This window comes from Rutilus rutilus (assembly GCF_951802725.1).
Source record: "Rutilus rutilus genome assembly, chromosome: 1".
NCBI lineage: Eukaryota > Metazoa > Chordata > Actinopteri > Cypriniformes > Leuciscidae > Rutilus > Rutilus rutilus.
The window spans coordinates 17,327,501-17,351,172 of NC_140209.1; the positions used below are offsets into that span (position 1 = coordinate 17,327,501).

The following is a 23,672-nucleotide window of genomic DNA, read 5'->3' on the forward strand; positions in this document are numbered from 1 at the left end:
TGTAGCAGTAAATTAAGAGATGTCTTATCGATCACAAGTTCAGTATGGCGTACCACAAGGCTCGGTACTAGGACCGTTGCTGTTCACTCTGTACATGCTACCTTTAGGAGATATCATTAGGAAGCATGGCATTAGTTTTCACTGTTATACTGATGAAACTCAGCTCTTTATTTCTTCACGTCCTGACGAAAATTACCAATTCACAAAATTAACGGAATGCATAGCAGATATAAACAACTAGATGACTAGCAATTTCCTACTACTTAATTCTGAAAAAAACAGAGACTCTAATTATTGGACAAAAAAAGTCATCACGTAATAACCTAGAATATTGTCTAACACTCGATGGCAGCTCTGTCAAGTCCTTGTCGCTCTTTGATACAAATCTTTCATTTGAAAGTCATGTGTCTAGTATCTGTAAAGCCACATTTTTACATCTTAAAAATTACGTCATATGCTCTCAATGAAAAATGCAGAATTAGTTCATGACATCAAGGCTAGATTATTGTAATGCTCTACTGGGAGGTTGCTCGACACGCTTAATAAAACTACAGCTAGTTCAAAACGCAGCAGCTCGACTTCTTACCAGAACCAGGAAGTATGACCATATTAGCCCGGTTCTGTCAACACTGCATTGGCTGCCTATTAAACATCGTATAAACTTAAATATTGCTGATTACTTACAAAGCACTAAATGGTTTAGCTCCCCAGTACTTGGACGAGCTCTTAACGCACTATAGTCCTTCACATCTACTGCAATCTCAAATTTCCGGCCAGTTGATAATACCTAGAATATCAAAATCAACTGCTGGCGGTAGATCCTTTCCCTATTTATCACCAAAACTTTGGAACAATCTTCCTAACATTGTACGGGAAGCAGACACACTCTTGTCAGTTCAAATCTAGACTAAAAACATCTCTTTGGCCTAGCATACACATAACACATTACAGATTTCTATAATTCAATGTTAGGCTGCATAGTTTAGATCAGCCGGGACCGGGAACACTTCCCATAAATCCTGATGTACTTGGTAAATCATAAGAAGGATGGCATCTACGCTAATATTAGTCTCTCTGTTAATCCCGAGGTTTACCGCAGTCTGCCGGATCCAGGCCGTATCCAGATCTGATGAAGGACCAGCGCCAGGACACGACGACAACGCCTTCTGACCTGTAATGCTGCCTGAATCATACACTGTTCGCTTGTTGGCCAGAGGAGAACTGGCCCCCGACTGAGCCTGGGTTCTCAAGGTTATTTTCTCCATTCTGTCACTGATGGAGTTCTGGTTCCTTGTCACTGTTGCCTTGCCTTTTGGCTTGCTTAGTTGGGGGCATTTAATATTCAACAACATTATTGATCTGCCTTAAGGTGGACGATGATGCAATTTTGTTCTAAAAACTAACCTTGTTGTATTATTTTCTTGTTATCACTGTGAAGCTGCTTTGATACAATCTGTATTGTAAAAAGTGCTATATAGATAAAAGTGACTTAAATTAACTTTAAATTATTGAGCACTAACGTTTTTAAATGCTGTAGTCGAAGGGAAAACTTTCTAACCTGTTTTTACATTTCTTCTGATAACATCTTAAAACGCATGAATGCCAATCCTTTGTATTTTAATGGTATACGTTTTTTTTTTTTTTGTCTATAAATGTGTGATTGTGAAGGAAAAACTTTCTTCAAACGTATGTGAAAAGAACTTTCTTTAATAAAAGTATCCCAAATGTAAACCACACCACTATTACCCAATACATTGCTTCACATTTTAAAAGTTTAAAGCAGCATTGTTTTAGAATTTCTTTTGATAGTTTTTGAACTTTTTAAACTTAAACTTAAACTTAAACACACAAAGCCCCAAAACAGTCAATACATTTCTATAGATAGGGTATAGTGGGATTAACATGATAAACAGGTTTCCAGACAGGAGGGGGAATTTTTATCAAATTTGACATAAGCTCACCAATACCTCTCTCTTTCTCTTTAAATGTTTTGGTTCAACATGCTTCCTTGTTGATCAATAACTGCCTTAAACTTACACCAGAAAAAAAAATATAATAGTAAAACATTCTCGAATTCATGGAAGGATGAAATAACAACTGGAGTCTGCATTGACTGGGATCACAAACTGGGGTCAGACTAACACTTCCTATAACACCGATGTACTCCTTACATCATAAGAAGAATAGTCAGAACGCCCATCCCTACAATCATCCAACAAAATATCCTGTCACTCATCATAGCTGTTAAGAAACTAATTGGTTTCTCCACTAAGTGGTTTCTCCACTGCATGGATCTTCATGTGTTTCTCCAAGTAGCATTGCTTAGTGAAAATCTTCCCACACTGATCACACGTGGGCGGCTTCTCTCCAGTGTGGATCCTCTCATGTGTTTTCAGATTTGATGTTTGACTGAATCTCTTGTCACAGTGTGGACACTTGTAAGGTTTCTCTCCAGTGTGGATCCTCTCATGTTTTTTCAAATTTCCTGAGTGATTGAATCTCTCGTCACAGTGTGAACACTTGTAAGGTTTTTCTCCTGTGTGGATCCTCTCATGTGTTTTCAGATTTTTTGACTGACTGAATCTCTTGTCACAATGTGAACAATTGTAAGGTTTTTCTCCAGTGTGGATCCTCTCATGTGTTTTCAGATCTGCTGAGCACCTGAATCTCTTGTCACAGTGTGAACACATGTAAGGTTTTTCTCCAGTGTGGATCCTCTCATGTGTTTTCAGAGATGATGATCGACTGAATCTCTTGTCGCAGTGTGAACACTTGTAAGGTTTTTCTCCAGTGTGGATCCTCTCATGTGTTTTCAGATGTGCTGACAGATAGAATCTCTTGTCACAGTATGAACACTTGTAAGGTTTTTCTCCAGTGTGGATCCTCTCATGCGTTTTCAGATTTCCTAACAGACTGAATCTCTTGTCACAGTGTAAACAATTGTAAGGTTTTTCTCCAGTGTGAGTTATCATGTGTCTTGTAAGTTTATCAGATTTCATGAAGCTCTTCCCGCACTGATCACATGTAAACGGCTTCTCTCCAGTGTGAACTCTCAGGTGATAATCAAGATATTGTTTGCTTGAGAATCTCTTTTCACACAGATCACATGGGTACGGCTTTTCTCCAGTGTGGATCCTCAAGTGAGTCTTAAAGTGTCCCAAATCCGCAAATCTCTTCCCACATTTATTGCATGCGTATGGCTTCTCTCCAGTGTGGATCATCATGTGTCCTTTAAGGTGAGATATTTGTCTGAATCTCTTCCCGCACTGATCACATTCATGCGGCTTCTCTCCAGTATGAACTCTCATGTGAATATTAAGAGTTGGTTTGCATGAAAAACTCTTCTCACACTGATCACATGGGTATGGCTTCTCTCCAGTGTGGATCCTCATGTGAAGCTTAAGAGTTTCTTTACTTGTGAAGTTTGTCCCACATTGATAGCATTCATGCGGCTTCTCTCCGGTGTGGGTGATCATGTGACACTTAAGATGACTTTTGTGTGTGAATCTCTTTTCACACTGATCACACATGAATGGCTTCTCTCCAGTATGAACTCTCATGTGAGAATCAAGATTTTGTTTGCATGAAAAACTCTTCCCACACTGATCACATGGGTATGGCTTCTCTCCAGTGTGGATCCTCGTGTGTTTCTTAAGAGTAGCTTTACTTGTGAAACTATTCCCACATTGATAGCATTCATGCGGCTTCTCTCCAGTGTGGGTGCTCATGTGACATTTAAGATGACTTTTGTGTGTGAATCTCTTTTCACACTGATCACACATGAACGGCTTCTCTCCGGTGTGGATCCTCATGTGTGATTTAAGGTATGCTGATTCTGTGAAACCCTTCCCACATCTATCACATACGTACGGCTTCTCTCCAGTGTGGATTTTCATGTGTCTTTTAAGTTGATCAGGATTTATAAATCTCTTCTCACATTGATCACATGTGAACAGTCTCTCTCCAGTATGAAGTCTCATGTGATAATTAAGACTTTGTTTGCTTGAGAAACTCTTTTCACACTGATCACACATAAAGGGTTTTTCTCCAGTGTGTATTCTCATGTGTCTCTTAAGGTGTCCTGAATTCGTGAAACTATTCCTGCACTGATCACATGAGAACGGCTTCTCTCCAGTGTGGATCATCATGTGATAATCAATACCTTGTTTGCTTGAGAATCTCTTTTCACACTGATCACACATAAAGGGCTTTTCTCCAGTGTGTATTCTCATGTGAAGCTTAAGGTGTGATGAATAATTGAAACTCTTCCCACATTTATCGCATGTGTGCGGCTTCTCTCCAGTGTGGATCATCATGTGATTCTTAAGATGTGCTTTTAGTGTGAAGCTGGTCCCACATTGACCACATTCATGCGACTTCTCTCCGGTTTGGGTTTTCATGTGCGCATCGAGATGTTTGCTTGATAAACTCTTTCCACACTGAGTGCCGGTTGTAGATTTCTTGGCTCTTCTTTTCTTTAAAAATGTATTTTTAGTCTTTGAGCGACTCAAAGGTTTTCCTCCAGGTTTGACATGATGTTCCTCCTCCACTTCACTCTGCTCTTCACTCTCCTCACTCTCTTCCATCAGGTCTGACATGGGAAAAAAATTATCAATTTAATTTTCAATAAATCAAAAGTAAAAGAGAGAAATATAAAGTGAAAGGACATAAAAGTGAGCTCTAATGTAATAAAATACTAGAATCAATTTATTTAAATAAGTATATTTCCTTGAATGAGGTACATTGATCTTGTTCTGGAATTGTTTAACTAATTACAACTAGCATTTATTTTTCTTGCAGAATTAACAATAATGCCTTTTAAAACTAAATGTTTCCAACATGCCCCAAATTGTTTCTGAATTATGTGTGAATACAACAAAGGGTAAATTAAAAACATCTCTCATGACTTTGAGTAGCAAGCTGAAGTAATTAAGAAATCCAGATTTGCTTTTACCTAGTAACAGACGGGTTTGCTGGATTATACATAAGAAGAACCAATCATATTGAAGAAAATGATGTAATCAATGAATCATGTCACCTTTGCCATGCACCTTTTGTCTAAAAATTGTATTGAAAGGCATTTTCTGGAGTCTGTCTGGTTAATGCTGTGCAAGATTATGGTGCTCATAAAGATCGGGGCATATTTTTGTTTTTTAGATATTTTTGATGAAATCCAATGGCTAAGGGGTGGCTAAATTGACAGCCATTTCATGGGCTACTTGCACAACTACTTTCGCGTTCTACTTATTACATATCGGGAGTTTCCAGTTAGTGCGTTCAGCGCACATACACGCATGAGAATGCAGATTATCACAACGTTTAATGGATGCCAATTGATTAAAACAATGAATAATGATGTATTAATTATCTTGAGGCTGCTGAAATGTTCCTATAAATATATTTTCTTTCCAGCTGTTCGTTCTGAATAATAAATAGGCTAAATATATTTCTGCACAAACCTGCAGCAGTACTATACACTGTTAGACCTTACCGGGTTTTTTTACAGTAAAATACTGGCAACACTGTTGCCAGTAAAATACTGTTAATTGTACAGTTCTTTACTGTAATCTAGTTTGTTTCTGTAAAAATGCACTAAATTATAGTTAACTAATTACACTTGCAGAAACCGACTGCCTTAAATTGACCAACTGTCATTTAAATGTATTAACTAAAATTTATAATGCATTAATAATGTGAGCAAAGTATTACTGTGAACTTCTTTCATTTGAGACCACTAAAAAACTATTGTACATAAAAAGATTTTTACTGGATCAGCAACTACACAGTCACTGTCTGTTAAATAAAGCAACATGCAGCATATCATCAATGTTTGTAGATCTTCTCCTGGACTGAAGCACAGGCTCTACTCTTCTGCACAATGGTGACCCAAAAAATTAATTTTACAGTAAACTACTGGCAACAGTGTTGCCAGTATAAACCTGTTTTATAACTTACAGTTTATTACTGTTAAAATACATTTTGTGGGTGTGTCTTTTTTATCTTACACAGTTAACCCTTTCAACCCCTCAGGGAAATCCACACTACGAGTAAAAAGTAGCGATGCAGTGAGATAATTAAGGGAATATGTAAGTGATTGTAAGCAGAATCACTGAAGAAAAGAGAAACACAAGAACAGAAAATAGAGGAACACAATAACTACGACTGACTTCCAGCCATTACACATTATTACACTTTTTATTAACCAGTATGACTTTATTTCTGTCATACAGAAGTTGTTATTGAGATGTTTAATTGAAAATGTTTGGTTTGAAGTTACCATTATAGAGATCAGTGCTTGCTTTAGTTGGGATGCTGATGCTAAAACGTTAGTTTTTCTTTTGCTGCTTGAGCTGTGTTTTTGCAAGTCACACTTGCGCACACACAGTTTATGAATGACTGCAGTTATAATGATTATGATGACAAAATCATCATATTGCCTGTTCATTCACTAAGGAATTCATTCTCACTTATTCAGAGTTTAATTCTCAATCAAAAGTGTTGCATTACCACCACTGTGAAAACGCAGCAATAAGATACAATGACTCTTTTTTTTAACACATGATGCATAGCCAGAGAAACAGAGCTACACTGTGTTTTAGAAAAACTGAGATATCACAATTTAGCACATGAATCTCAACAATGGTGGCAATATTTCTTTATTATTATTATTATTATTATTATTATTCATGCAGCAGTGCATGCTGGGAGTTTTATATTATCCTGGAACCCAGCATGCATTGCGACATGAAACTTTTCACCATTGTTGAGATTCATACGCTGATTGTTGATATCTGTGTGTGTCTGAGTCAAGCAGGAGTAAAATAAAATTGAATGCACTATATGATTACAATATTCTTCAGAAGACCTGATTACAGAAATATTGATTTCATTTTGTAGATTCACAGATATATGCTAAATATGAGATAACTATAATTTCAATGACTATATACAGGAAAAATCTGAAAACCAGGCATGTTCAGGATGATTGTGACATCATCACAAAAAAAAAAAAAAAAACACCTGATCATCTTCCTCTTGACTTTTTCGTGCCATAACAAATGTGTTTTATAAACTCACTGTTACAGCAGTCAGAGGAAGATGAATGGTAAGAAGTCCAGGGACAAGAGACCAACTAAAGCAAATACTGATCTCCATCATGGTGACAACAAATTTTATTAATAACTAAATCTCTGTTAATTCTCAACAAGAACTTTTGTACATGTATGAAAGAAATAATCGTAAACTGGTTTGTAAACTGGTTTCACACTCAGTGTGGCTGGAAGTCAGTTGTAGTTTTTGTGTTTCTCTTTTTTCTGTTCTTTTTTCTCTGTCCTTCAGTGATTCTGCTTATCAGGTGTTCATCAGTGTCTCAATTCACTCACTTCTTTTCATTCAAGTGGACTATATTAGTGAACTAATGTAGAGAATAGTGAATGAGGGTATAGGGTGTGATTGGGAAAACAGCCTCTGAGTGTCGACTTTGAGCACTGTTAATTCACAGTATATTCCTGTAGGCTACTTTTATTTTCTACGGTATATTACTGTTTTAATGGAAAATGGTATAATATTGTCAGAATTTTACAGCAAGGGTTAACAGTGTACGTCTTCTCATTAACAGAGTTTTTCTCTTAGGCTTCTTATACCTGTTTAGTTTAATTTTGACAAAATAAAAAGGATGGTTGTGTGCATTGGTGCTTTATTACTGTATTTTTAAAATAGTTGAATGAATGAATGCTCGCGATCGGTGCCGGTTGTGGCCGCCCCCCTCCCATCCGCCCTGGCCTATAATATCCATTAATCCACGGCGTTTAAAAAAAAAATCTAGCCTGCTGGTTTGAAAATATGTGGAATAAGGGCTGCCTCCGACTAATTTTTTTTCTTTCTAGTCGAGTTGTTCATTTAAGCCATTTGTGGACAAATGGCCCCTTTATATATATTTTAATTACTTAAATAGGCTATAGCCTACTACAGGATAAAAAAGTGTTATGACCGCACGCATAAAGCTTGCCGGCGTCTTATTACTGCTATATATTTGCTTCTTATTTATTGAATACGGGAAATTGATTGATAAAACATTGATCAAAATTAAGATACAATTTATACAAAACGAAATTCTTATAAAAAGAGTTTTCTATAAAACAAAACTTAATGAAGTCGTCAAAATCATGTTTTATAGCGCCGTTGCTAGGAGGGCGCCAGCGCCTCTGTCTCTCAGCGCCTCTGCCTCGCGAGTGGATGATAGCCCTGAAAACGCCTAGCAATGATATACCTTTAGTGGTAGTATACCTTTAGTTAAGTTATACCTTAAGAGTCTTCATAGCGCGCTAAGAGACAATGTTTTTGGAAAACGCAGCCCAGGTATGATGCGTAACGGAGATTCCAGAGCGCTCTTCTTTGGTCAGAACCATGGAGAGTGATCGCGGATAGGTCTGTCCTATGCACCGAAACTTTAAACAATGCAACAAAATATTTAAAGAGCATCAAGCTATTAAAATCTAGGCCTTATATTATGTATACGCACAGATAATATAACAGTAGGATTAGGGTTGTGCCGATAGACGATACTATCGTCTATCGACGATAGTCAGCCATATGGACGATAGCTAATAAAAATGACGATAATACGGCTTAATACGGTTGTTGTTTTTTAAAAATTATTTTAGGCAATTATTATGATCAAAGTTACAATTACTGAATTGTACTTTGATAATAATAATTCCCTAAAAATAATTTTTAAAAAACAACAACCGTATTAAGCCGTATTATCGTCATTTTTATTAGCTATCGTCCATATGGCCCTTGCATAGATTCACACTGTCATCGTCGCGTAACTTTCACCAACCAGACACCAGAGGAATATATTTAAAAAATCATACATAAATTGATCAGTGTTAATATACAAAATTATGTAGGCTAATAATATATATTTTTTGTTATTGTATAGGCTAGTTATGTTATTTTTGTTGTTGTTTACACTTTATGCAACTAAAACAAAACGAAAATAATGCAGTTTTGCCGGTTTTTTTAACATGGCTAAAATAACAGCTGTACAAGAATGATGTCTCTTTATAACAAGCAGGCTTGACATAATTTGTGAATGAAGGAAATTTAGTTTTAAAGTCGCTTGTAATAGGCTATACGTTTTCAAAGAGGAGTGATTCTCTTTTAAAAATCGTCATATTCCTTGCAAGCCGCAAATGTATGATGCGTATTCAGAATAAATGCACAATAATCAGTCGGCTATGAAAATGAAAAGCAGGTTTATTTCAAACTCCAACTTGTTTAACATATTTAACATAAAAGAGTGTTTATCTTGTCGCTAATAGCCAAACACGTTTCAATAAACAAAACAAAAAAACAAAAAAAACTTAACCAAGAACTAAAATAATGCAATCTTAGTTACATTGCTTACAGATTTAAAACAATATGACTGTTTACGATGCAAGAGTAGGCCTAATGCTTCCGTCTACAGATTTTTTGCCAAAAAAACAAGCTGGTTAACTTTTTCTGGTTTGAGTAGGCTGCGAAGGGGAGTAATTATGTTGCCGGCTGTGCTAAACACACGCTCTGAAGGGGTGCTAGTTGCGGTAACGCACAGGTATTTTTTTGCCAGGTTTGCCATTAAAGGAAAACGGCATCTATTTTCTTTCCACCAGTCCAGTGGCTTGTCATCACCATCAATTACTTCCTCTTGTAAGTAAGACGTGATTTCAGATTTTGCTCGCTGGTCTACAGGTGTGGATGTGGACATAGACGGCTTTGCTCTGCCAAGAAGACGACCCAGTGTTTTGATCCTCTTAGCCGGCTGTTTCTCACCTGATGACGTACCTGCCGCATCTTTTTCTTCTTCCTCCTCCACTCTGATGGGTACAGGTGGCATATTTTTTTCATTCCAGTATGCCACCATCTCAACCTCAAGCTGTGATTTGATCACATCAAGTTGTGCGGCATCGATGTGTTCGCCCTTATAGCGTGGGTCAAGGAGGGTAGCTTTGCGCATTAGTTGGAGGGTACTGTCGTCATATTTCGAGTCGAGTTTCTCCAAAATCCTCCGTTTAATTCCTGCTGTCATCTCCACATCAGTCTCCTCCTCCTTCAGGATATCCTTTGTTAGCTGCAGCACGGGCAGCAGAGATGAGACTGTCACGTAATTTTCAGCTGATAATATATCAGTAAATTCTGCGACAGGCTTCAATCCATCCCTGACAGCCTCTAGTACAGCAATGTCCTGCCAGGTCACGTTTGGGAGTGTTCGACGGCTCTTGTCATCAGCAAAAACCCTTTTGATGGCAGGAAGCTGTTCCAGAATTTTTACTACCATGGCATATGTTGATCCCCAACGAGTTGTACAATCCTACAATAACAACATTAAATGACAATTATGCGTCGATCGTTAATGTTGTCATCATTTATTATAATTAAATAATATTATATTTGATTTACAAGTATTATTTCTAGTCTGACAAAAATGTATTTTTTCTTATTTTTCACCAAGATGGTTGTGCCACAAGATAAATATTAAGAAAATAAAATATAATAATTTATGTACCGTTATCAGCATATGTTGAGGTAAATTTAGCTGTTCCTGCGCCTTGCGGAGCTCTCGTCGCCTCTTCCAGCTGTGAGAAAATGCCGCGTTAATACTGCGACAGATTCCAAGAGCTCGATCAGTTTTTGTTTTCTCCTTTTGAAGTGAATAATTCACTGCCACGTTCAAGTTATGGCCAAAACAGTTCAGCCATGGCCATCCGAGCCCTCGTATGGCCGCAACAATATTGGCCCCGTTGTCAGTTGTAATACATGAAATTTTACTCTGTTCTATGTCCCAGTCTTGCATGGCATCTGACAGAGCCTCTGCCAGTACCTCTGCAGTGTGATTCTCCGGAACAAATGTTGTTTCCAAGCATTTTGCTTCTAGCTTCCAATCCTCCGAAATGTAATGTACTGTCACTGACATATAGGGGGTCATGTTTATGCTTGACCACATGTCTGTAGTCAAAGCAACAAAGTTAGCAGCTTTCAGATCTTTAGCAATGATGTCCCTAGTTTCATTGTACAAGTTTGGGATAGCTGTTTCGGTGAAGTACTTGCGCCCTGGCAGCTCGTACTGTTTATCAAAGGTTTGGAGTAGGTCTTTAAAGCTTGCTTTCTCGACTGTATGATAGGAGACCATTTCCTTCGCAATGTACTTCGATACAGCTGCAGTGCACTGAGCCCACCTTTCACTGTTTCTTTTGTATTTTGTGCTTTTTGCAAAAGCTCCGATGATTGATGGCTGACTTCGATCTTTGCTAATCGCGCCTTCTCTTGGCGCTAGTTTAGCAGCCTCAGCAGGGTGGTGGCCACGCAAATGTACATACATGTTTGTGGTTTGTGATTCTTTTACCGGCACAACCTTCGAACAAAGTTTGCAAACGGCCTGTGTGACATCAGCGGGCTCACCTTTTTCATCTGGTGTAAACCCGAAATATTGCCAAATAGGCGATGTCGCATTTTTCTTTCCCACCAACTCCATCGTCCTTGTCAGAATGATAGACGGTCCTCATTTCCCATGTGTCATTCCGCGTGACGCGTGATAATTAATAATTACGTTAATATTTAAATGAAAGTGTAAATAAAAAAAGTAGACTAATAAGTAAATAAATGATCTTATAAATAAGCAAACAAATACATAAATAATACAAAAATTGCCCCTCCCCCCGATACTATCGTGTATCGGCGATCTAACAGGCTGACGATAGGACGATATGACAATGGGCATTATCGCGCAACCCTAAGTAGGATATTAGTCTACAGGTGCTGGTCATAAAATTAAAATATCATCAAAAAGTTGATTTATTTCAAGAATTCAACTTAACAGGTGAAACTAATATATTATATAGACTCATTACATGCAAAGTGAGATATTTCAAGCCTTTATTTGTTATAATTTTGATGATTATGGCTTACAGCTTATGAAACCCACGAAATCAAAATCCCAGAAAATTAGAATATTACATGAAATCACACAGTAATTACACAGTGATACCATGGTCATTGAACCAGGTTTTGGTTCTTTTGGCAGTGTGGGCAGGTGCAAATCCTGCTGGAAAATGAAGGAAGCATGAAGTGCTCTGAAAATGTCCTGGTAGACGGCTGCGTTGACTCTGTATTTAATAAAGCACAGTGGACCAAAGTCCTCTTTTCTGATGAGAGCAAATTTTGCATCTCATTTGGAAACCAAGGTCCCAGAGTCTGGAGGAAGAATGGAGAGGCACACAATCCAAGATGCTTGAAGTCCAGTGTGAAGTTTCCACAGTCTGTGTTGGTTTGGGGAGCCATGTCATCGGCTGGTGTTGGTCCACTGTGCTGTCCACTCAACGCAGCCGTCTACCAGGACATTTCAGAGCACTTCATGCTTCCTTCAGCAGACAAGCTTTATGGAGATGCTGACTTCATTTTCCAGCAGGATTTGCACCAGCCCACACTGCCAAAATAACCCAAACCTGGTTCAATGACCATGGGATTACTGTGTAATTACTGTGTGATTTCATGTAATATTCTAATTTTCTGAGATTTTGATTTTGTGGTTTTCACAAGCTGTAAGCCATAATCATCAAAATTATAACAAATAAAGGCTTGAGATATCTCACTTTGCATGTAATGAATCTATATAATATATTAGTTTCACCTGTTAAGTTGAATTCTTGAAATAAATTTTTTAAATGGTTTTTAAAACGACACTATTTTAGCACAAATTATGAGCTTATTGGCAATTTTTATTTTTTTTATTTTGGGTGGGCCTGTTGAAAAGTGGGGCCCGTGCCTGAGCTACACTTCTTTCAAAACATAACCTGCGCGAAAGAGGAAAAAAAAAATCAATGCATCATTGTACCCAGCACTTCTGAAAATGCACTTCCGAATACGTCTCTGTCCCCAGCACATTTCAAACCAAACTGACGCCCATGTGACATCGGCAAATGTAATTTTTATTTCCCGATGGCCGATGGCGGTTAACGAGGCAAATATCGCCCGTTACCGATGTTCAGCCAATGCATCGGTGCATCCCTACCAAATTTTTAAATCTTCTTATCACTGACACTCATTTTAGGTGGTGTTTGTTCAACTCATTGACCACAGTACATTGAAAGTAAACACAACCGGAAATAAGTGATATGTATTGTTTCCAAACGGAAGTGCGTCACAGAGTTCAGTGCAAGTGGTCCATTAACACATTGAAGGCCCAGAAAGGTATAAAAACATTGTTAAAATAGTCCATGTGACTACAGTGGTTCAACCTTCCTTTTCTAACTAGAGTTAGTGTGTAATGTTGCTGTTTGAGCATAGGCTAAACAACATCTGCAAAGTTACAATGCTCAAAGTTCAAAGCAAAGGGCGATATTTATTTTTTCATATTTTTGCTTTTTTTCAGGACTACAATAAACAACTGATAGGGACTACAAGACATTCCTCCCGGGTTAGTGACATCCCTAACCCTAAAATTTACATAAACCCCGGAGTCCGTGGTTAAGCGAGGTCTGTAGCGGGAGAGATAGGACATGAGCGGTGCATAAGTGGGTCAAGTGCAAATGACGAGAGACCAGATATAAGCCGCTGTGGAAAGAGAGTGAAGAGAGAGAGAAGGACTGAGGACTCGTGCATGGTTACTGGTGGAAAGAGTGACAGAACCTGTCTATGAACCTGTCTATGAACTATGTCTGTGCTGTAGCGAATCTACAGTGAATGCACTGTGTGCGCGACTTTTATATGTTGTTATTTTGAAGTTATCCCAATAATACGTACAAGTCCCAGTCACGCCGACCCTGTCTTCTTCCTTCTAGGACTGGGCGATATTTTTCCTTCCCTTACTTAAAATCAATCTGCAGATGACAAAGAAATTGTTCCAAACAAGTTTTAACTTTATTTTGTTTTGATTTTCCCTTCTGGGATTTTCCCCTTGGGGTTAAAGTGCAATCAGAAACAACAAGCAAAAAAGACAAAATGGCAGGCCCTGCCTTTGTAAACAGTAAAAATCTAACATAACATAACGTAACAACATGAAATGGGTGGAATGGGATCTGACAAGTGCCAAAATCGGTGTTTATCGTTTGAATTTCGTAATTATCGACAGAATCTGAGAGCTGAGAATTTGTTTCATAGCAATTAGAGCCCGACCGATAAAGGATTTTTAAGGCCGATACCGATACAAATATTTGGTGATTAAAAAATCTGATATTCCGATATATCGGCCGATATATATGTAAGGGATAATGTATAGAGAGGCGGTCGTTATAGCGAATAACAAGCCTGACAGGCTGAACGAGACCCCGACGCGAAGCGGAGGGGTCTTAAAAGCCTGAAGGGGTTGTTATTCGCTATAACGACCGCCTCTCTATACATTATCCCGCTTATTACATGGCTACCTACAAAATAAATAATTAATTTGACACAAATTATTGATTTAAAAAGGCGTTTATTGTTTTAAAAACGATTGTATTGCTTCCGCCAAAGAAAATAGTCCGTTCCGCGTCCATAGCAACGCGCTGTTTTGCATGGCAACGGTCTGTTATAGTTCGCAGCGGTCTGTTATCAAGAAATAACAGACCGCATCCTACATTGGAATTCAGCCAAGCCATGTAATAAATTTGTTTAAAAATCCAGAAACGCGTAACAAAACATGAACAGATTGCCCTAAGATATGTTATTTGTAGTTATTTTAAAAGTCCTCAGCCTGACTAAAATAATATGATGATGCAGTTTAAAAATAAACTTGTTTGTTTTATTGTCACAACACAACAGAATATATTAAAGTTCTGATAAATATAATGTATATTAAAAATACAAACTTAAGATATGAAACAAAGTCATTTGAACAAAAAGAAAATCAACTAGGCTATTATTATTAATATTGACAGTAATAATTTAAAAAAAATCAATGATGATGATATTATTATTATTATCATCATCATTTCTATTATTATTAAACAAGACAAAGGTCACTCCTATTGTGTGTGTGTGTGGTGTGTGTACGTTTGTGTGTGTGTGTGTGTGTGCCACTGCCATCATTTCCCCATCAAATGTAAGTTTTATCAGAAAACTAATCAGAAATCACTGGAAACAGCATTGAAAACAAACATGATAAAAGCAGCCGTCTGCTGCTATTTTTGTTGTTTACTTGAATATTTAAAACCCAAGCATTGATGTTTTACCACAGGTTTACAATAAAACGTGATACATTGATCATAATGAATTTATTTATGTCAAAATTGCACATAAGTCACTCAGAAATAAATTGCCGTTAACGTTAGGTCTATTTCACAAAAGAGGACACACTTACTTCTTCAGTCGTGTCTGTTTTTGTTTATCTGGTAACGTTAGTTAACGTTACAGGACATATTTACATCACATTTAGAAAGAATGATAATTTCTACAAATATATGCCACCAAAAATACGACCTGAGGAGCTTAAGCACTCTCTCGACTCCCATACAGATATTTTCAGTCAGAGAAAAAAAAAGTTGCTTTATTTTATGATAGTCCGGTCTAAAGAGACGAGACGTAGGCTACTAACAGATAAAATAAAAACATGATTGTGCTAGCTTTTATGATTGGTCTGATTTCTTCAAGCGTTCACTGTTTTTTACTATGTGTATCTTCAAGCGTTTACTATGTTTACTATGGTAACGGTTAGCGCGCATAGTCTTTTGCATCACAAACAGAAGGCATTCAAACATGAACAAGCGTTTACTATGTTTACTATGGTAACGGTTAGCGCGCATAGTCTTTTGCATCACAAACAGAAGGCATTCAAACATGAACGCGAGTTGAATTATTTTAAAAGTCTTTTATGCTGACAGAATCATCCGTCGCTGCCGTCTCCAGACTCAGGTGAACTCCGCCTCTGTTCGTAACCACTCCTCTAGCCCGAGCTGGCCCGCTTTGGCCCAAGGTATTCGACTGCCAGAAATCCTGGCCGTTGGCCCCGAGTAGGCCCAGAGAAAGCCCCGATCCAGCCCCAGAAGTGACAGTGGAAACGCGACTGGCACGCACACTAGCACGGCCCGGCCCGGCCCGACAGTGGAAACGCGGCTATTGATGTTAGCAGTCTTCCTTGTAGAGTGCCCTCTGGTGGACAAACTATGCAGTGCCAACACTCATAACATGGTTGCAGGGTGTTTCGTCCGTTTTTTTTTTTTTTTTTTTTTTATTCATTTATCGGCCGTTATAAATGCCGATACCGATAGTTTGGAAAATGCCTAATATCGGCCGATAATATCGGCCCGCCAATATATCGGTCGGGCTCTAATAGCAATAGTAACCTCTGTCTTGTCCTCTTTGCTTCGCGTTTTTTTCTCTGCGTGAGAAAATGGATGTGTGGCGTGAGAGCGTGTAAAAAGTGACGATTGCGTGAGTCTCACGGTGAATTCGTAAAAGAGTTGGCAGCTCTGTGGATTCAGTCTGTAAGACTGTCGGTTGTTTTTTGGTGGGTGTGTTTGTGCTGCCGCGGTCTTGTTAATTTGCCATGTTGTTGTGTATCTATATGCCAAACGCGCGGAGGAAGGGCTGAGCCCGTTCGGAGCTACGGAAGCCCAAAGGGAAGCGTCGGCGAATGTTAAAGAGAAAAACTATTTTCATTCAAACAAATCGACGTACTTCTACACATTAGAGTTAATCGATAAAATGGATTTATCGCCCAGCCCTACTTCCTTCCAATTCTTGAATCTCATCACAGCCTACTTTTGCACTCAGAATTATTCCTTGGCATGCTCACTTACTAAACTGCATTTTTTTATTGTCTGCTTGCTGTAGGTACGCTATTACATTGTGTGCAGAGTGATGTTAGCATTTAAGCTAGCTGATGAGAGAAAATGGCACTATCAAAGAGAAAAATTGACAGCGAAAATATGGAATAACAGGGTTTTTTTGTGGCTCAAAATGAGGCGGAGGTGGTAAAACCTTTTAATGTATTTTAATAATAAGGTAATTTAGTATTTTTCGTTGATCATCATACAGCCTAATATTTTTCCCACATTATTTTTGTGGGTGGAGCTTGGTAAACTCAACACATTATAATGATTTATCTGTCATCCTTCCTCGATTAATTGGAATGGTATGTTTGTATTTGTACGTGTGGGAATAATATTGAACCATTAGTGTGTGTGATTTATTTCTTTTGAGTTCGTAGGTGGAGTTTTGAGAAGGGATTTTCTTTGCACCGCGGAAGTGAAGTGACGTCATGGGAGTTCCTGCTATTTAAGCCGGGACGGTGTTGCTGGCGTTCTCTCTCGCTCTCTTGCCAGCTAGGGGTTTCTCGCCTTCCACACCCAACAACATGCCAAATGCCCAAAACCTTAGGCCTAAAATGAAAATAGGCTAAAACAAACTTGCCCTCTAATAGAATATATTTCATCTCATATTTATTTACATTACGAAGCAGCATATTAATAGCCTAATAGAGATTGAACAGGCTCAGAGATTATTTTAGAAAATTGTAGTTTTCATATTATACTCTAAAAACACATAATTATAGCTGATTTTAGTTGATCATAACTAGAGATGAAATGGCATGAACATTTATTTTCACGATTATTATGAAATCAATTTACCGAGTTTGTCGAAACCCTGCAATGGCAAATTAAATTATCAATATGCAAGTTTTGTTTACATAAACATCAAAATACTATTAAAAATGATGGCCAAATGTTAAAGGAGTGTCTTGCAACATGTTATCTACTAATATGTACAAGTTCAAATAAAGTTTTTACAAAAATGGTTTTATAAAAAGATAAACCTCACATATTTCAGCCTTTAAATATTTTTTTATAAAAAGAATGAGTCAAAAAAGATTAATTACTGACATTTACAATGCACATCCGCTTATCTAATATTATTAATAACAATGGTCTGATTTTCCTGTGGCGTCTGTCGTTGCTAAGCAACCATACAACGCACTCTCCACAGTCAGCAACAAGGAAGATGTTTTCCATCTGGCTGCGGGTGGAAAAAAATTGCGCGTTGTTTCAATAGCGCTTGCCGCATGCCCACATTTTAATAAACTTGAGCACGCAAAAAGACGCGGTATGTGAACTGCCTGTTGGCGAGCGACCTCATATCAAGCCCCGGGCTACTGGTAGCACGCGAGCGAGCTCCGCTTTGTAGGCTAACTTGTGTTGTGTTGAAGGCATCACACGTTCACAGTACTGTGCACTGTGACCCGGGGCTGCGTTGCATTCTCAATTATTGGTGCCGCCACTCTTTATATACTACGCTATTTAATCAAAATGATCGTGGTTGACAAATTAAACTTTTGAGGAAAAATACAATACGGAGAAGTTACATACAGCACAATTTTTAAGACCCAGACATCAAAATTCAAGACTTTTTAAAGACTTTTTAAGGTATTATTTCCAAATTAATAAATTCAATGCTTTTAAGGCTTTTTAAGACCCCGCGGGAACCCTGTATTTATTTAGTACAGCGAAGGTAAGCAGTTGCCCGGAAGATTCACCAGTTACAGTTATTTTCGGGAGCTAGGTAAGATCTCTCCTGGAACAATAGGGGTTCCTGTTAAGGGTTCCTGTTTTTCTTGTAGCTGCCCTACCTGTGTTGTTAATTTATGATTATTGTTTGTTCATTCATTGAGGTGCCTCTCATTAAAGCTGATGGCGTGGTTGACATCAGAAACGTTACCCAATCGTCTGTGATTTTTTGGTATGTTCGGTCCTTGTCTTTTGTGTGTTTTTAAAAGAGCCAAATTAGATTAACGGCCGTAACAAACAGTATTACTTGGCCCGCCCGACCCGCGGATTAACCTCGATCCACGCAGCACTATACAGTTTGAGAATGGACACAAGTGGTAACCAAAACAGAATCTGGCTGTTATTCAGATACAACAGCCAAAGATAATCTAATGTTTACAGTTTATGGGTCAAGAGCCCAACTAAAGCAACCACTGATCTCCATAACGGTGACTTAAAAAATTAGATTTTCTCCTTTGGTGATTCTGCTTGTTAAAATCAGGTGTCTTCAATAATGCTCAATCATCACTCAATTAATCACTTAATGAGCTTGTTAACTTTAACACTCTTGAGTGTTAATTTAACACTCATATTTTAACACTGACTCTGGAGCCATATAAACTCCCAGGAGAGTTAATTTAACACTGGACTTTTTGCTGTGTGTGAAACGTGTAACATTAAAACAACAGTAATTTGAACAATAAAATCCAGTGCATTTTTTCCATGTAACTGACTATTGTTTTCAGTGTCGACTAATCTTGCACATTGGAAAGTAGGGCTGAGCGATATGACCAAAAAAATCATATCTCTGTATTTTTTGGTTAAATGGCGATATACAATATGTATCTCGGTACTCTCTACGTTTTTCTATTTGGATAAAGAAAATCTGTATAGATAAAAAATAAAAATAAATAAATAAATCTTTGGGCAAAAGTCAAAGCCCCATTCAGGATCATCAGCAGATCATCTCATTTCATTCTGAGTGTTTGCTATTAGAAACACATTATTTGAGTCGATAAAAGCATATAAAACTGCAATTTCTCACAGTATGACGTTAAACATCAAACAACAGAATAATATGTCCATATAAATCTAAATATAGTTCTACTAGGCCTATATCTAATTACTATATTATTACAATAATGTAATTAGATCATTAAATATTTTTATGATTAAAAGCTTTAAAAATAAAGAGCACCACCAATATTGTTTAGCATAAAACGCTAATCATATTTCACTACATTATTAATTTTAATATTAAGATTTAAAATATCTCACGTGGCTTGTAAGAGGCTGAATGCAAATCAATAATGTAAAGTAACTAACCAATTTGATGTGACGTGTCAAAGATGTTAAAAGGGTAGAAATAAAGTGGCAGAAATACGTGAGATCAATTCCCCTCACAGATCTCAAACTTTAACTTTTGTCTTGGCATTCAGTAACAGTTCTCACTCCAAACATCGAGACAATCACACAAACGAACACAAAATCGCTCAGGTCTGAATGAACTCAACATATTCTCCTCATGCTCGCTGCTGCTGCACTAAATGTTTATTTCAGTAGGAAGACGCCAGCAAAGACGCACAAGTATCGCTGTGATCGATGTAAACAATACAGAAATGAGTCTGTCGCTTAATCAAACTGTATAAAGTGTGTGTGATGGTTGTGTGCATGTGAGAAATACCGTGAACTGCTCTCCTCATCTCAAAAGACTCGACGCAGACTCTGAAATGAAAGCAAGTTCGGGTTGCGCTGCCGCTAGGAGTAAGAAAGGGCGTGTCGGAGGTTTCTCATTGGTGAAAGGAGATTCTTTCTGGTAACTGCATTGGCCAATCAGAATCAGTTCAATGAGAAAAGACGTTAGCGACATTAGTCACAAGACAGGAAAAATGAGCTGCAGAAGTAACACGAGCTGTCCAAGAAGATTTAAAATAAACATAGATGAGTCTTGTGTTTTTTGCCAATCAAATAAGGAGACTATATTTCATTTATTTTATCGTACACAAAAAAAAATAAAATAAAAATTGGTCTGATTTGGAAGAATATATAACCACAAAATTGAATTTAAACAGAATCAATATTGTTGATGTCATGTTATAGGCTACTTTGATTTATGTGGTTTGTCCAAAAAAATTTTTTTTGTTATTCAACTGTTTATTATCCTCGGAAAATACCATATTCACAAATGTAAATGGTCTAATTCACAACCTTGTTTTAAGGTATTTCATCTGAACTTTAAATCATATTACAAAACAATAGAAAACATGCAAAATATGAAGGCTACAAGAACATTTCATCTCCTGAAGGAACTGCATATTTTTTTAATTTTCCCCTTTTGTATATTAATTAATATGTTATTATCCTCTGGTCTGTACATATGTACATTTCAATTTTTTTGAGCAGGTTGCACAGTATTTGTAGTGTTCTCTGTACCTATTGTCCTGTGTATTGTTCATAATAAAGTTTGTAATAAAAAAAAAAATAAAAAAAAAAGCTGTCCAAAACAAAGCCCTTTTACTTTCACGATTGGTTGCTGATAAAAAGGAAATGACCTGATAGTTTGTCCAATAATAATAATAAAGTTAATAATTAAACATTTTATTCAAATGAAATAGGCTATTGTAGGACATCAAATATGACAATTGAAATGAAACCTTTAGTTTCACTTCAGAATATTATCTCAACAGCTGTTTATGAGCGCTATTTATTTATATTACACACTTAATTTCGTAAGAACTAAAAACAATTATAGCTTTAATAATGGTGAGGCTGAAATGGAGAAACAACCAACGAAGTTTTCATTCTTGCAAGAGGGTCGTTCTGACACACAGAGAGTGTTTTGCAATCAGAGAAGAAAGAAAGGAAGTCACTCTCCGACAGTTTACGGTCACACATCTCCTTCAGTGGATGTGTGAGGATTTACTGTTGATCAGATAAAACTACTCCTCACATGTTGTTTGGGGTGTTGAGGGAGGCCCACCTGAGAGTGGCACTTCCTTCGCTTCATTTGCACCTCCGACTCTACGTCAACGCAGAAAGGGTCATAATATGAAATCTGTAGCTAAGGATGCAGCCAACGAACTATCTTGGTTAATAAAGAATATAAACCACCTAAAAGTGTTCTGCTGAATAAAGAGGTTGTTGTTCATCTCTGCATCTCTCAAACCACATGAGAGAGCCGTGACAGGAGTCATTATCCACAAATACAAAGGAACTGTTGTATCTTCAGTTGCTTGCTAGAGAACAAGCCGCTGGCTAGACATAGTCATGCTTGCACAGAAATAGCAGGACTACACTTGCTAGAAACACCAGTCATGCGCTTGATATTAAGACGGCTGAATTCAGACTATAAAAGAAGAGACGTGGACAGGACTCTTTGCTCTTCCTTGCAATCTCCAGTCTGATACAGCCAGCAGTTATCAGATGCAAGAAGCTTTAAGCCTAGCTAGTATCTCTCTGTTAGTTAGTACTCAGTTTGTAATCTGTAACAAGAATTCTTTTCATTTGATTCTTTTAATAAATATTGTTAAACATTTATTATAATCATCTGACTGGACCTTGGATTTTTGGGTACGTGTCACACTCTTCTATCTGGATCAGGAAGATCCTAACTGGAGGAAACGACAAGAGGGTGAGCATTCTTTTGATATAAGATAATCACTGTGAGATTTGATTGATTAATAAAGCCTAGCATAAAAGAGGCATCTTACGACAGGGTTATTGTTGTATAGCGAACACGGTTGAAGAGTACCTTAAAAGGTAGACTAATACTATGAAGGGAAAATCTATTATCTTTATAATTGAATACGAATTTGTATAGACTGATCGCCTAACTCTTGAGGACACAACTAAAGGATAGGCTCTTTAGTTACCGCAGGATTATCTCTATGTCCTGGATAGGATGTAGGATAATTTGGAACGGTATCGTGATAATCCATCGCAATGTCCTCAGTTATCTGCAGCTGTGGGAACATACGCATAAAGAAAAGCTGCAGATAGATTGTTCAAGCTGAGCCCCAAATATGTTTCACAAGAAAACCAGACTAGTTTCATTTCCTTTATGTGAGACAAAAATGGCTTTCACAACTTATGGTAAAATGAGCCATCACAGCACTTAAAAACTTGCGATGTACACTACAGTCTCTGTGCTCACGGCTTCCCAGACACTGCGATGGATTATCACGATTAATACCGTTCCCAATTATCATACATCCTACCTAGGATATATAATCTCACGGTAACTAAAGAGCCTATCCTTTAGTCGTGTCCTCAAGAGTTAGGTGATCAGTCTATGCAAATTCGTATTATATTATAACAATAATAGATCTCTCATAAGTCTCCCTTTTGTGGTACTCTTAAACCTTGTTCGCAATACAACAACCATGTCATATGCTGCCTCTTTGGCTAGGCTTTAAGATCAATCAAATCTCATAATGATTATTCTTTTATCAAAAGAAGGCTCACTCTCTGGTGTTGTTTTCTCCAGGAAGGATCGTCCCTGATCCAGATAGAAGAGTGTGACACGTACCCAAAAATCCATGGTCCAGTCAGATGATTATAATAAATGTTTTAACAAAATTTATTAAAAGAATCAAATGAAAAGAATACTTGTTACAGATTATAAATGAGTACTAACTAACAGATAGACAGGGCCGTAGCTAGAGGATTCGGGGCCACAATCAACACACTACAACAAAAACAACAACAACAAAAAAATAACATCAAAAAGATAAGTATTTAGGTGAATACAACCACTTGATAGCCACACAGAGGCTGTGAACAAATACTTGCTAACAAAAACATAACATAGATAACAAATATAGTGACTTGGAAATTATATACAGGTATATCATCATCTGAAACGCGAACAATTTAGCTCAAAATAAGAAGACAAACTATTTTTTAATATGTAAAATGATGCTAAAGATATGTATGTACAGTATGTTTGAAGTTGTTATTCCAGTCTGAAGGAGCCTTAAATATAAATGCTCTCTTTCTTATTGCGTTTTTGACTATAGAAGTGAAAAAAAGTATTGTGTAGAATGCCTAAGGTTATGAATTGAAGAATGCTAAAATGTACACATTTAAATATGAGTTGCAGCCAATGTATGTGTCGTCTTCTATTGAGTGAGGGCCATTTAAGTGAATTATACATTACACAGTGATTATAGAAGT

The 23,672-nt window shown here is 37.4% G+C and overlaps 3 protein-coding genes across 3 annotated transcripts in view; all 3 read right to left on the reverse strand.

The window, feature by feature from the left end:
- Positions 1–23,672, reverse strand: part of LOC311291374 (uncharacterized protein) — a 668,579-nt gene that overhangs the window by 528,888 nt on the left and 116,019 nt on the right. The gene's annotated exons all lie outside the window — the stretch shown is intronic.
- Positions 1,725–20,243, reverse strand: LOC311290911 (uncharacterized protein). Its single transcript, XM_084409676.1, has 2 exons — positions 20,182–20,243; positions 1,725–4,591 (listed from the first exon to the last, which is right to left on the reverse strand). Exons 1-2 carry the CDS (start codon positions 20,198–20,200, stop codon positions 2,253–2,255), a joined length of 2,358 nt encoding a protein of 785 aa, XP_084265802.1. The 5' UTR covers positions 20,201–20,243; the 3' UTR covers positions 1,725–2,252.
- LOC311298585 (E3 SUMO-protein ligase ZBED1) lies at positions 9,378–11,173 on the reverse strand (the record flags this gene model as incomplete). The annotated part of the gene is made up of 2 exons (XM_084421641.1): positions 9,378–10,354; positions 10,550–11,173. The coding sequence occupies 2 exons, from the start codon at positions 11,171–11,173 to the stop codon at positions 9,467–9,469; spliced, it is 1,512 nt and encodes a 503-aa protein (XP_084277767.1). The 3' UTR covers positions 9,378–9,466.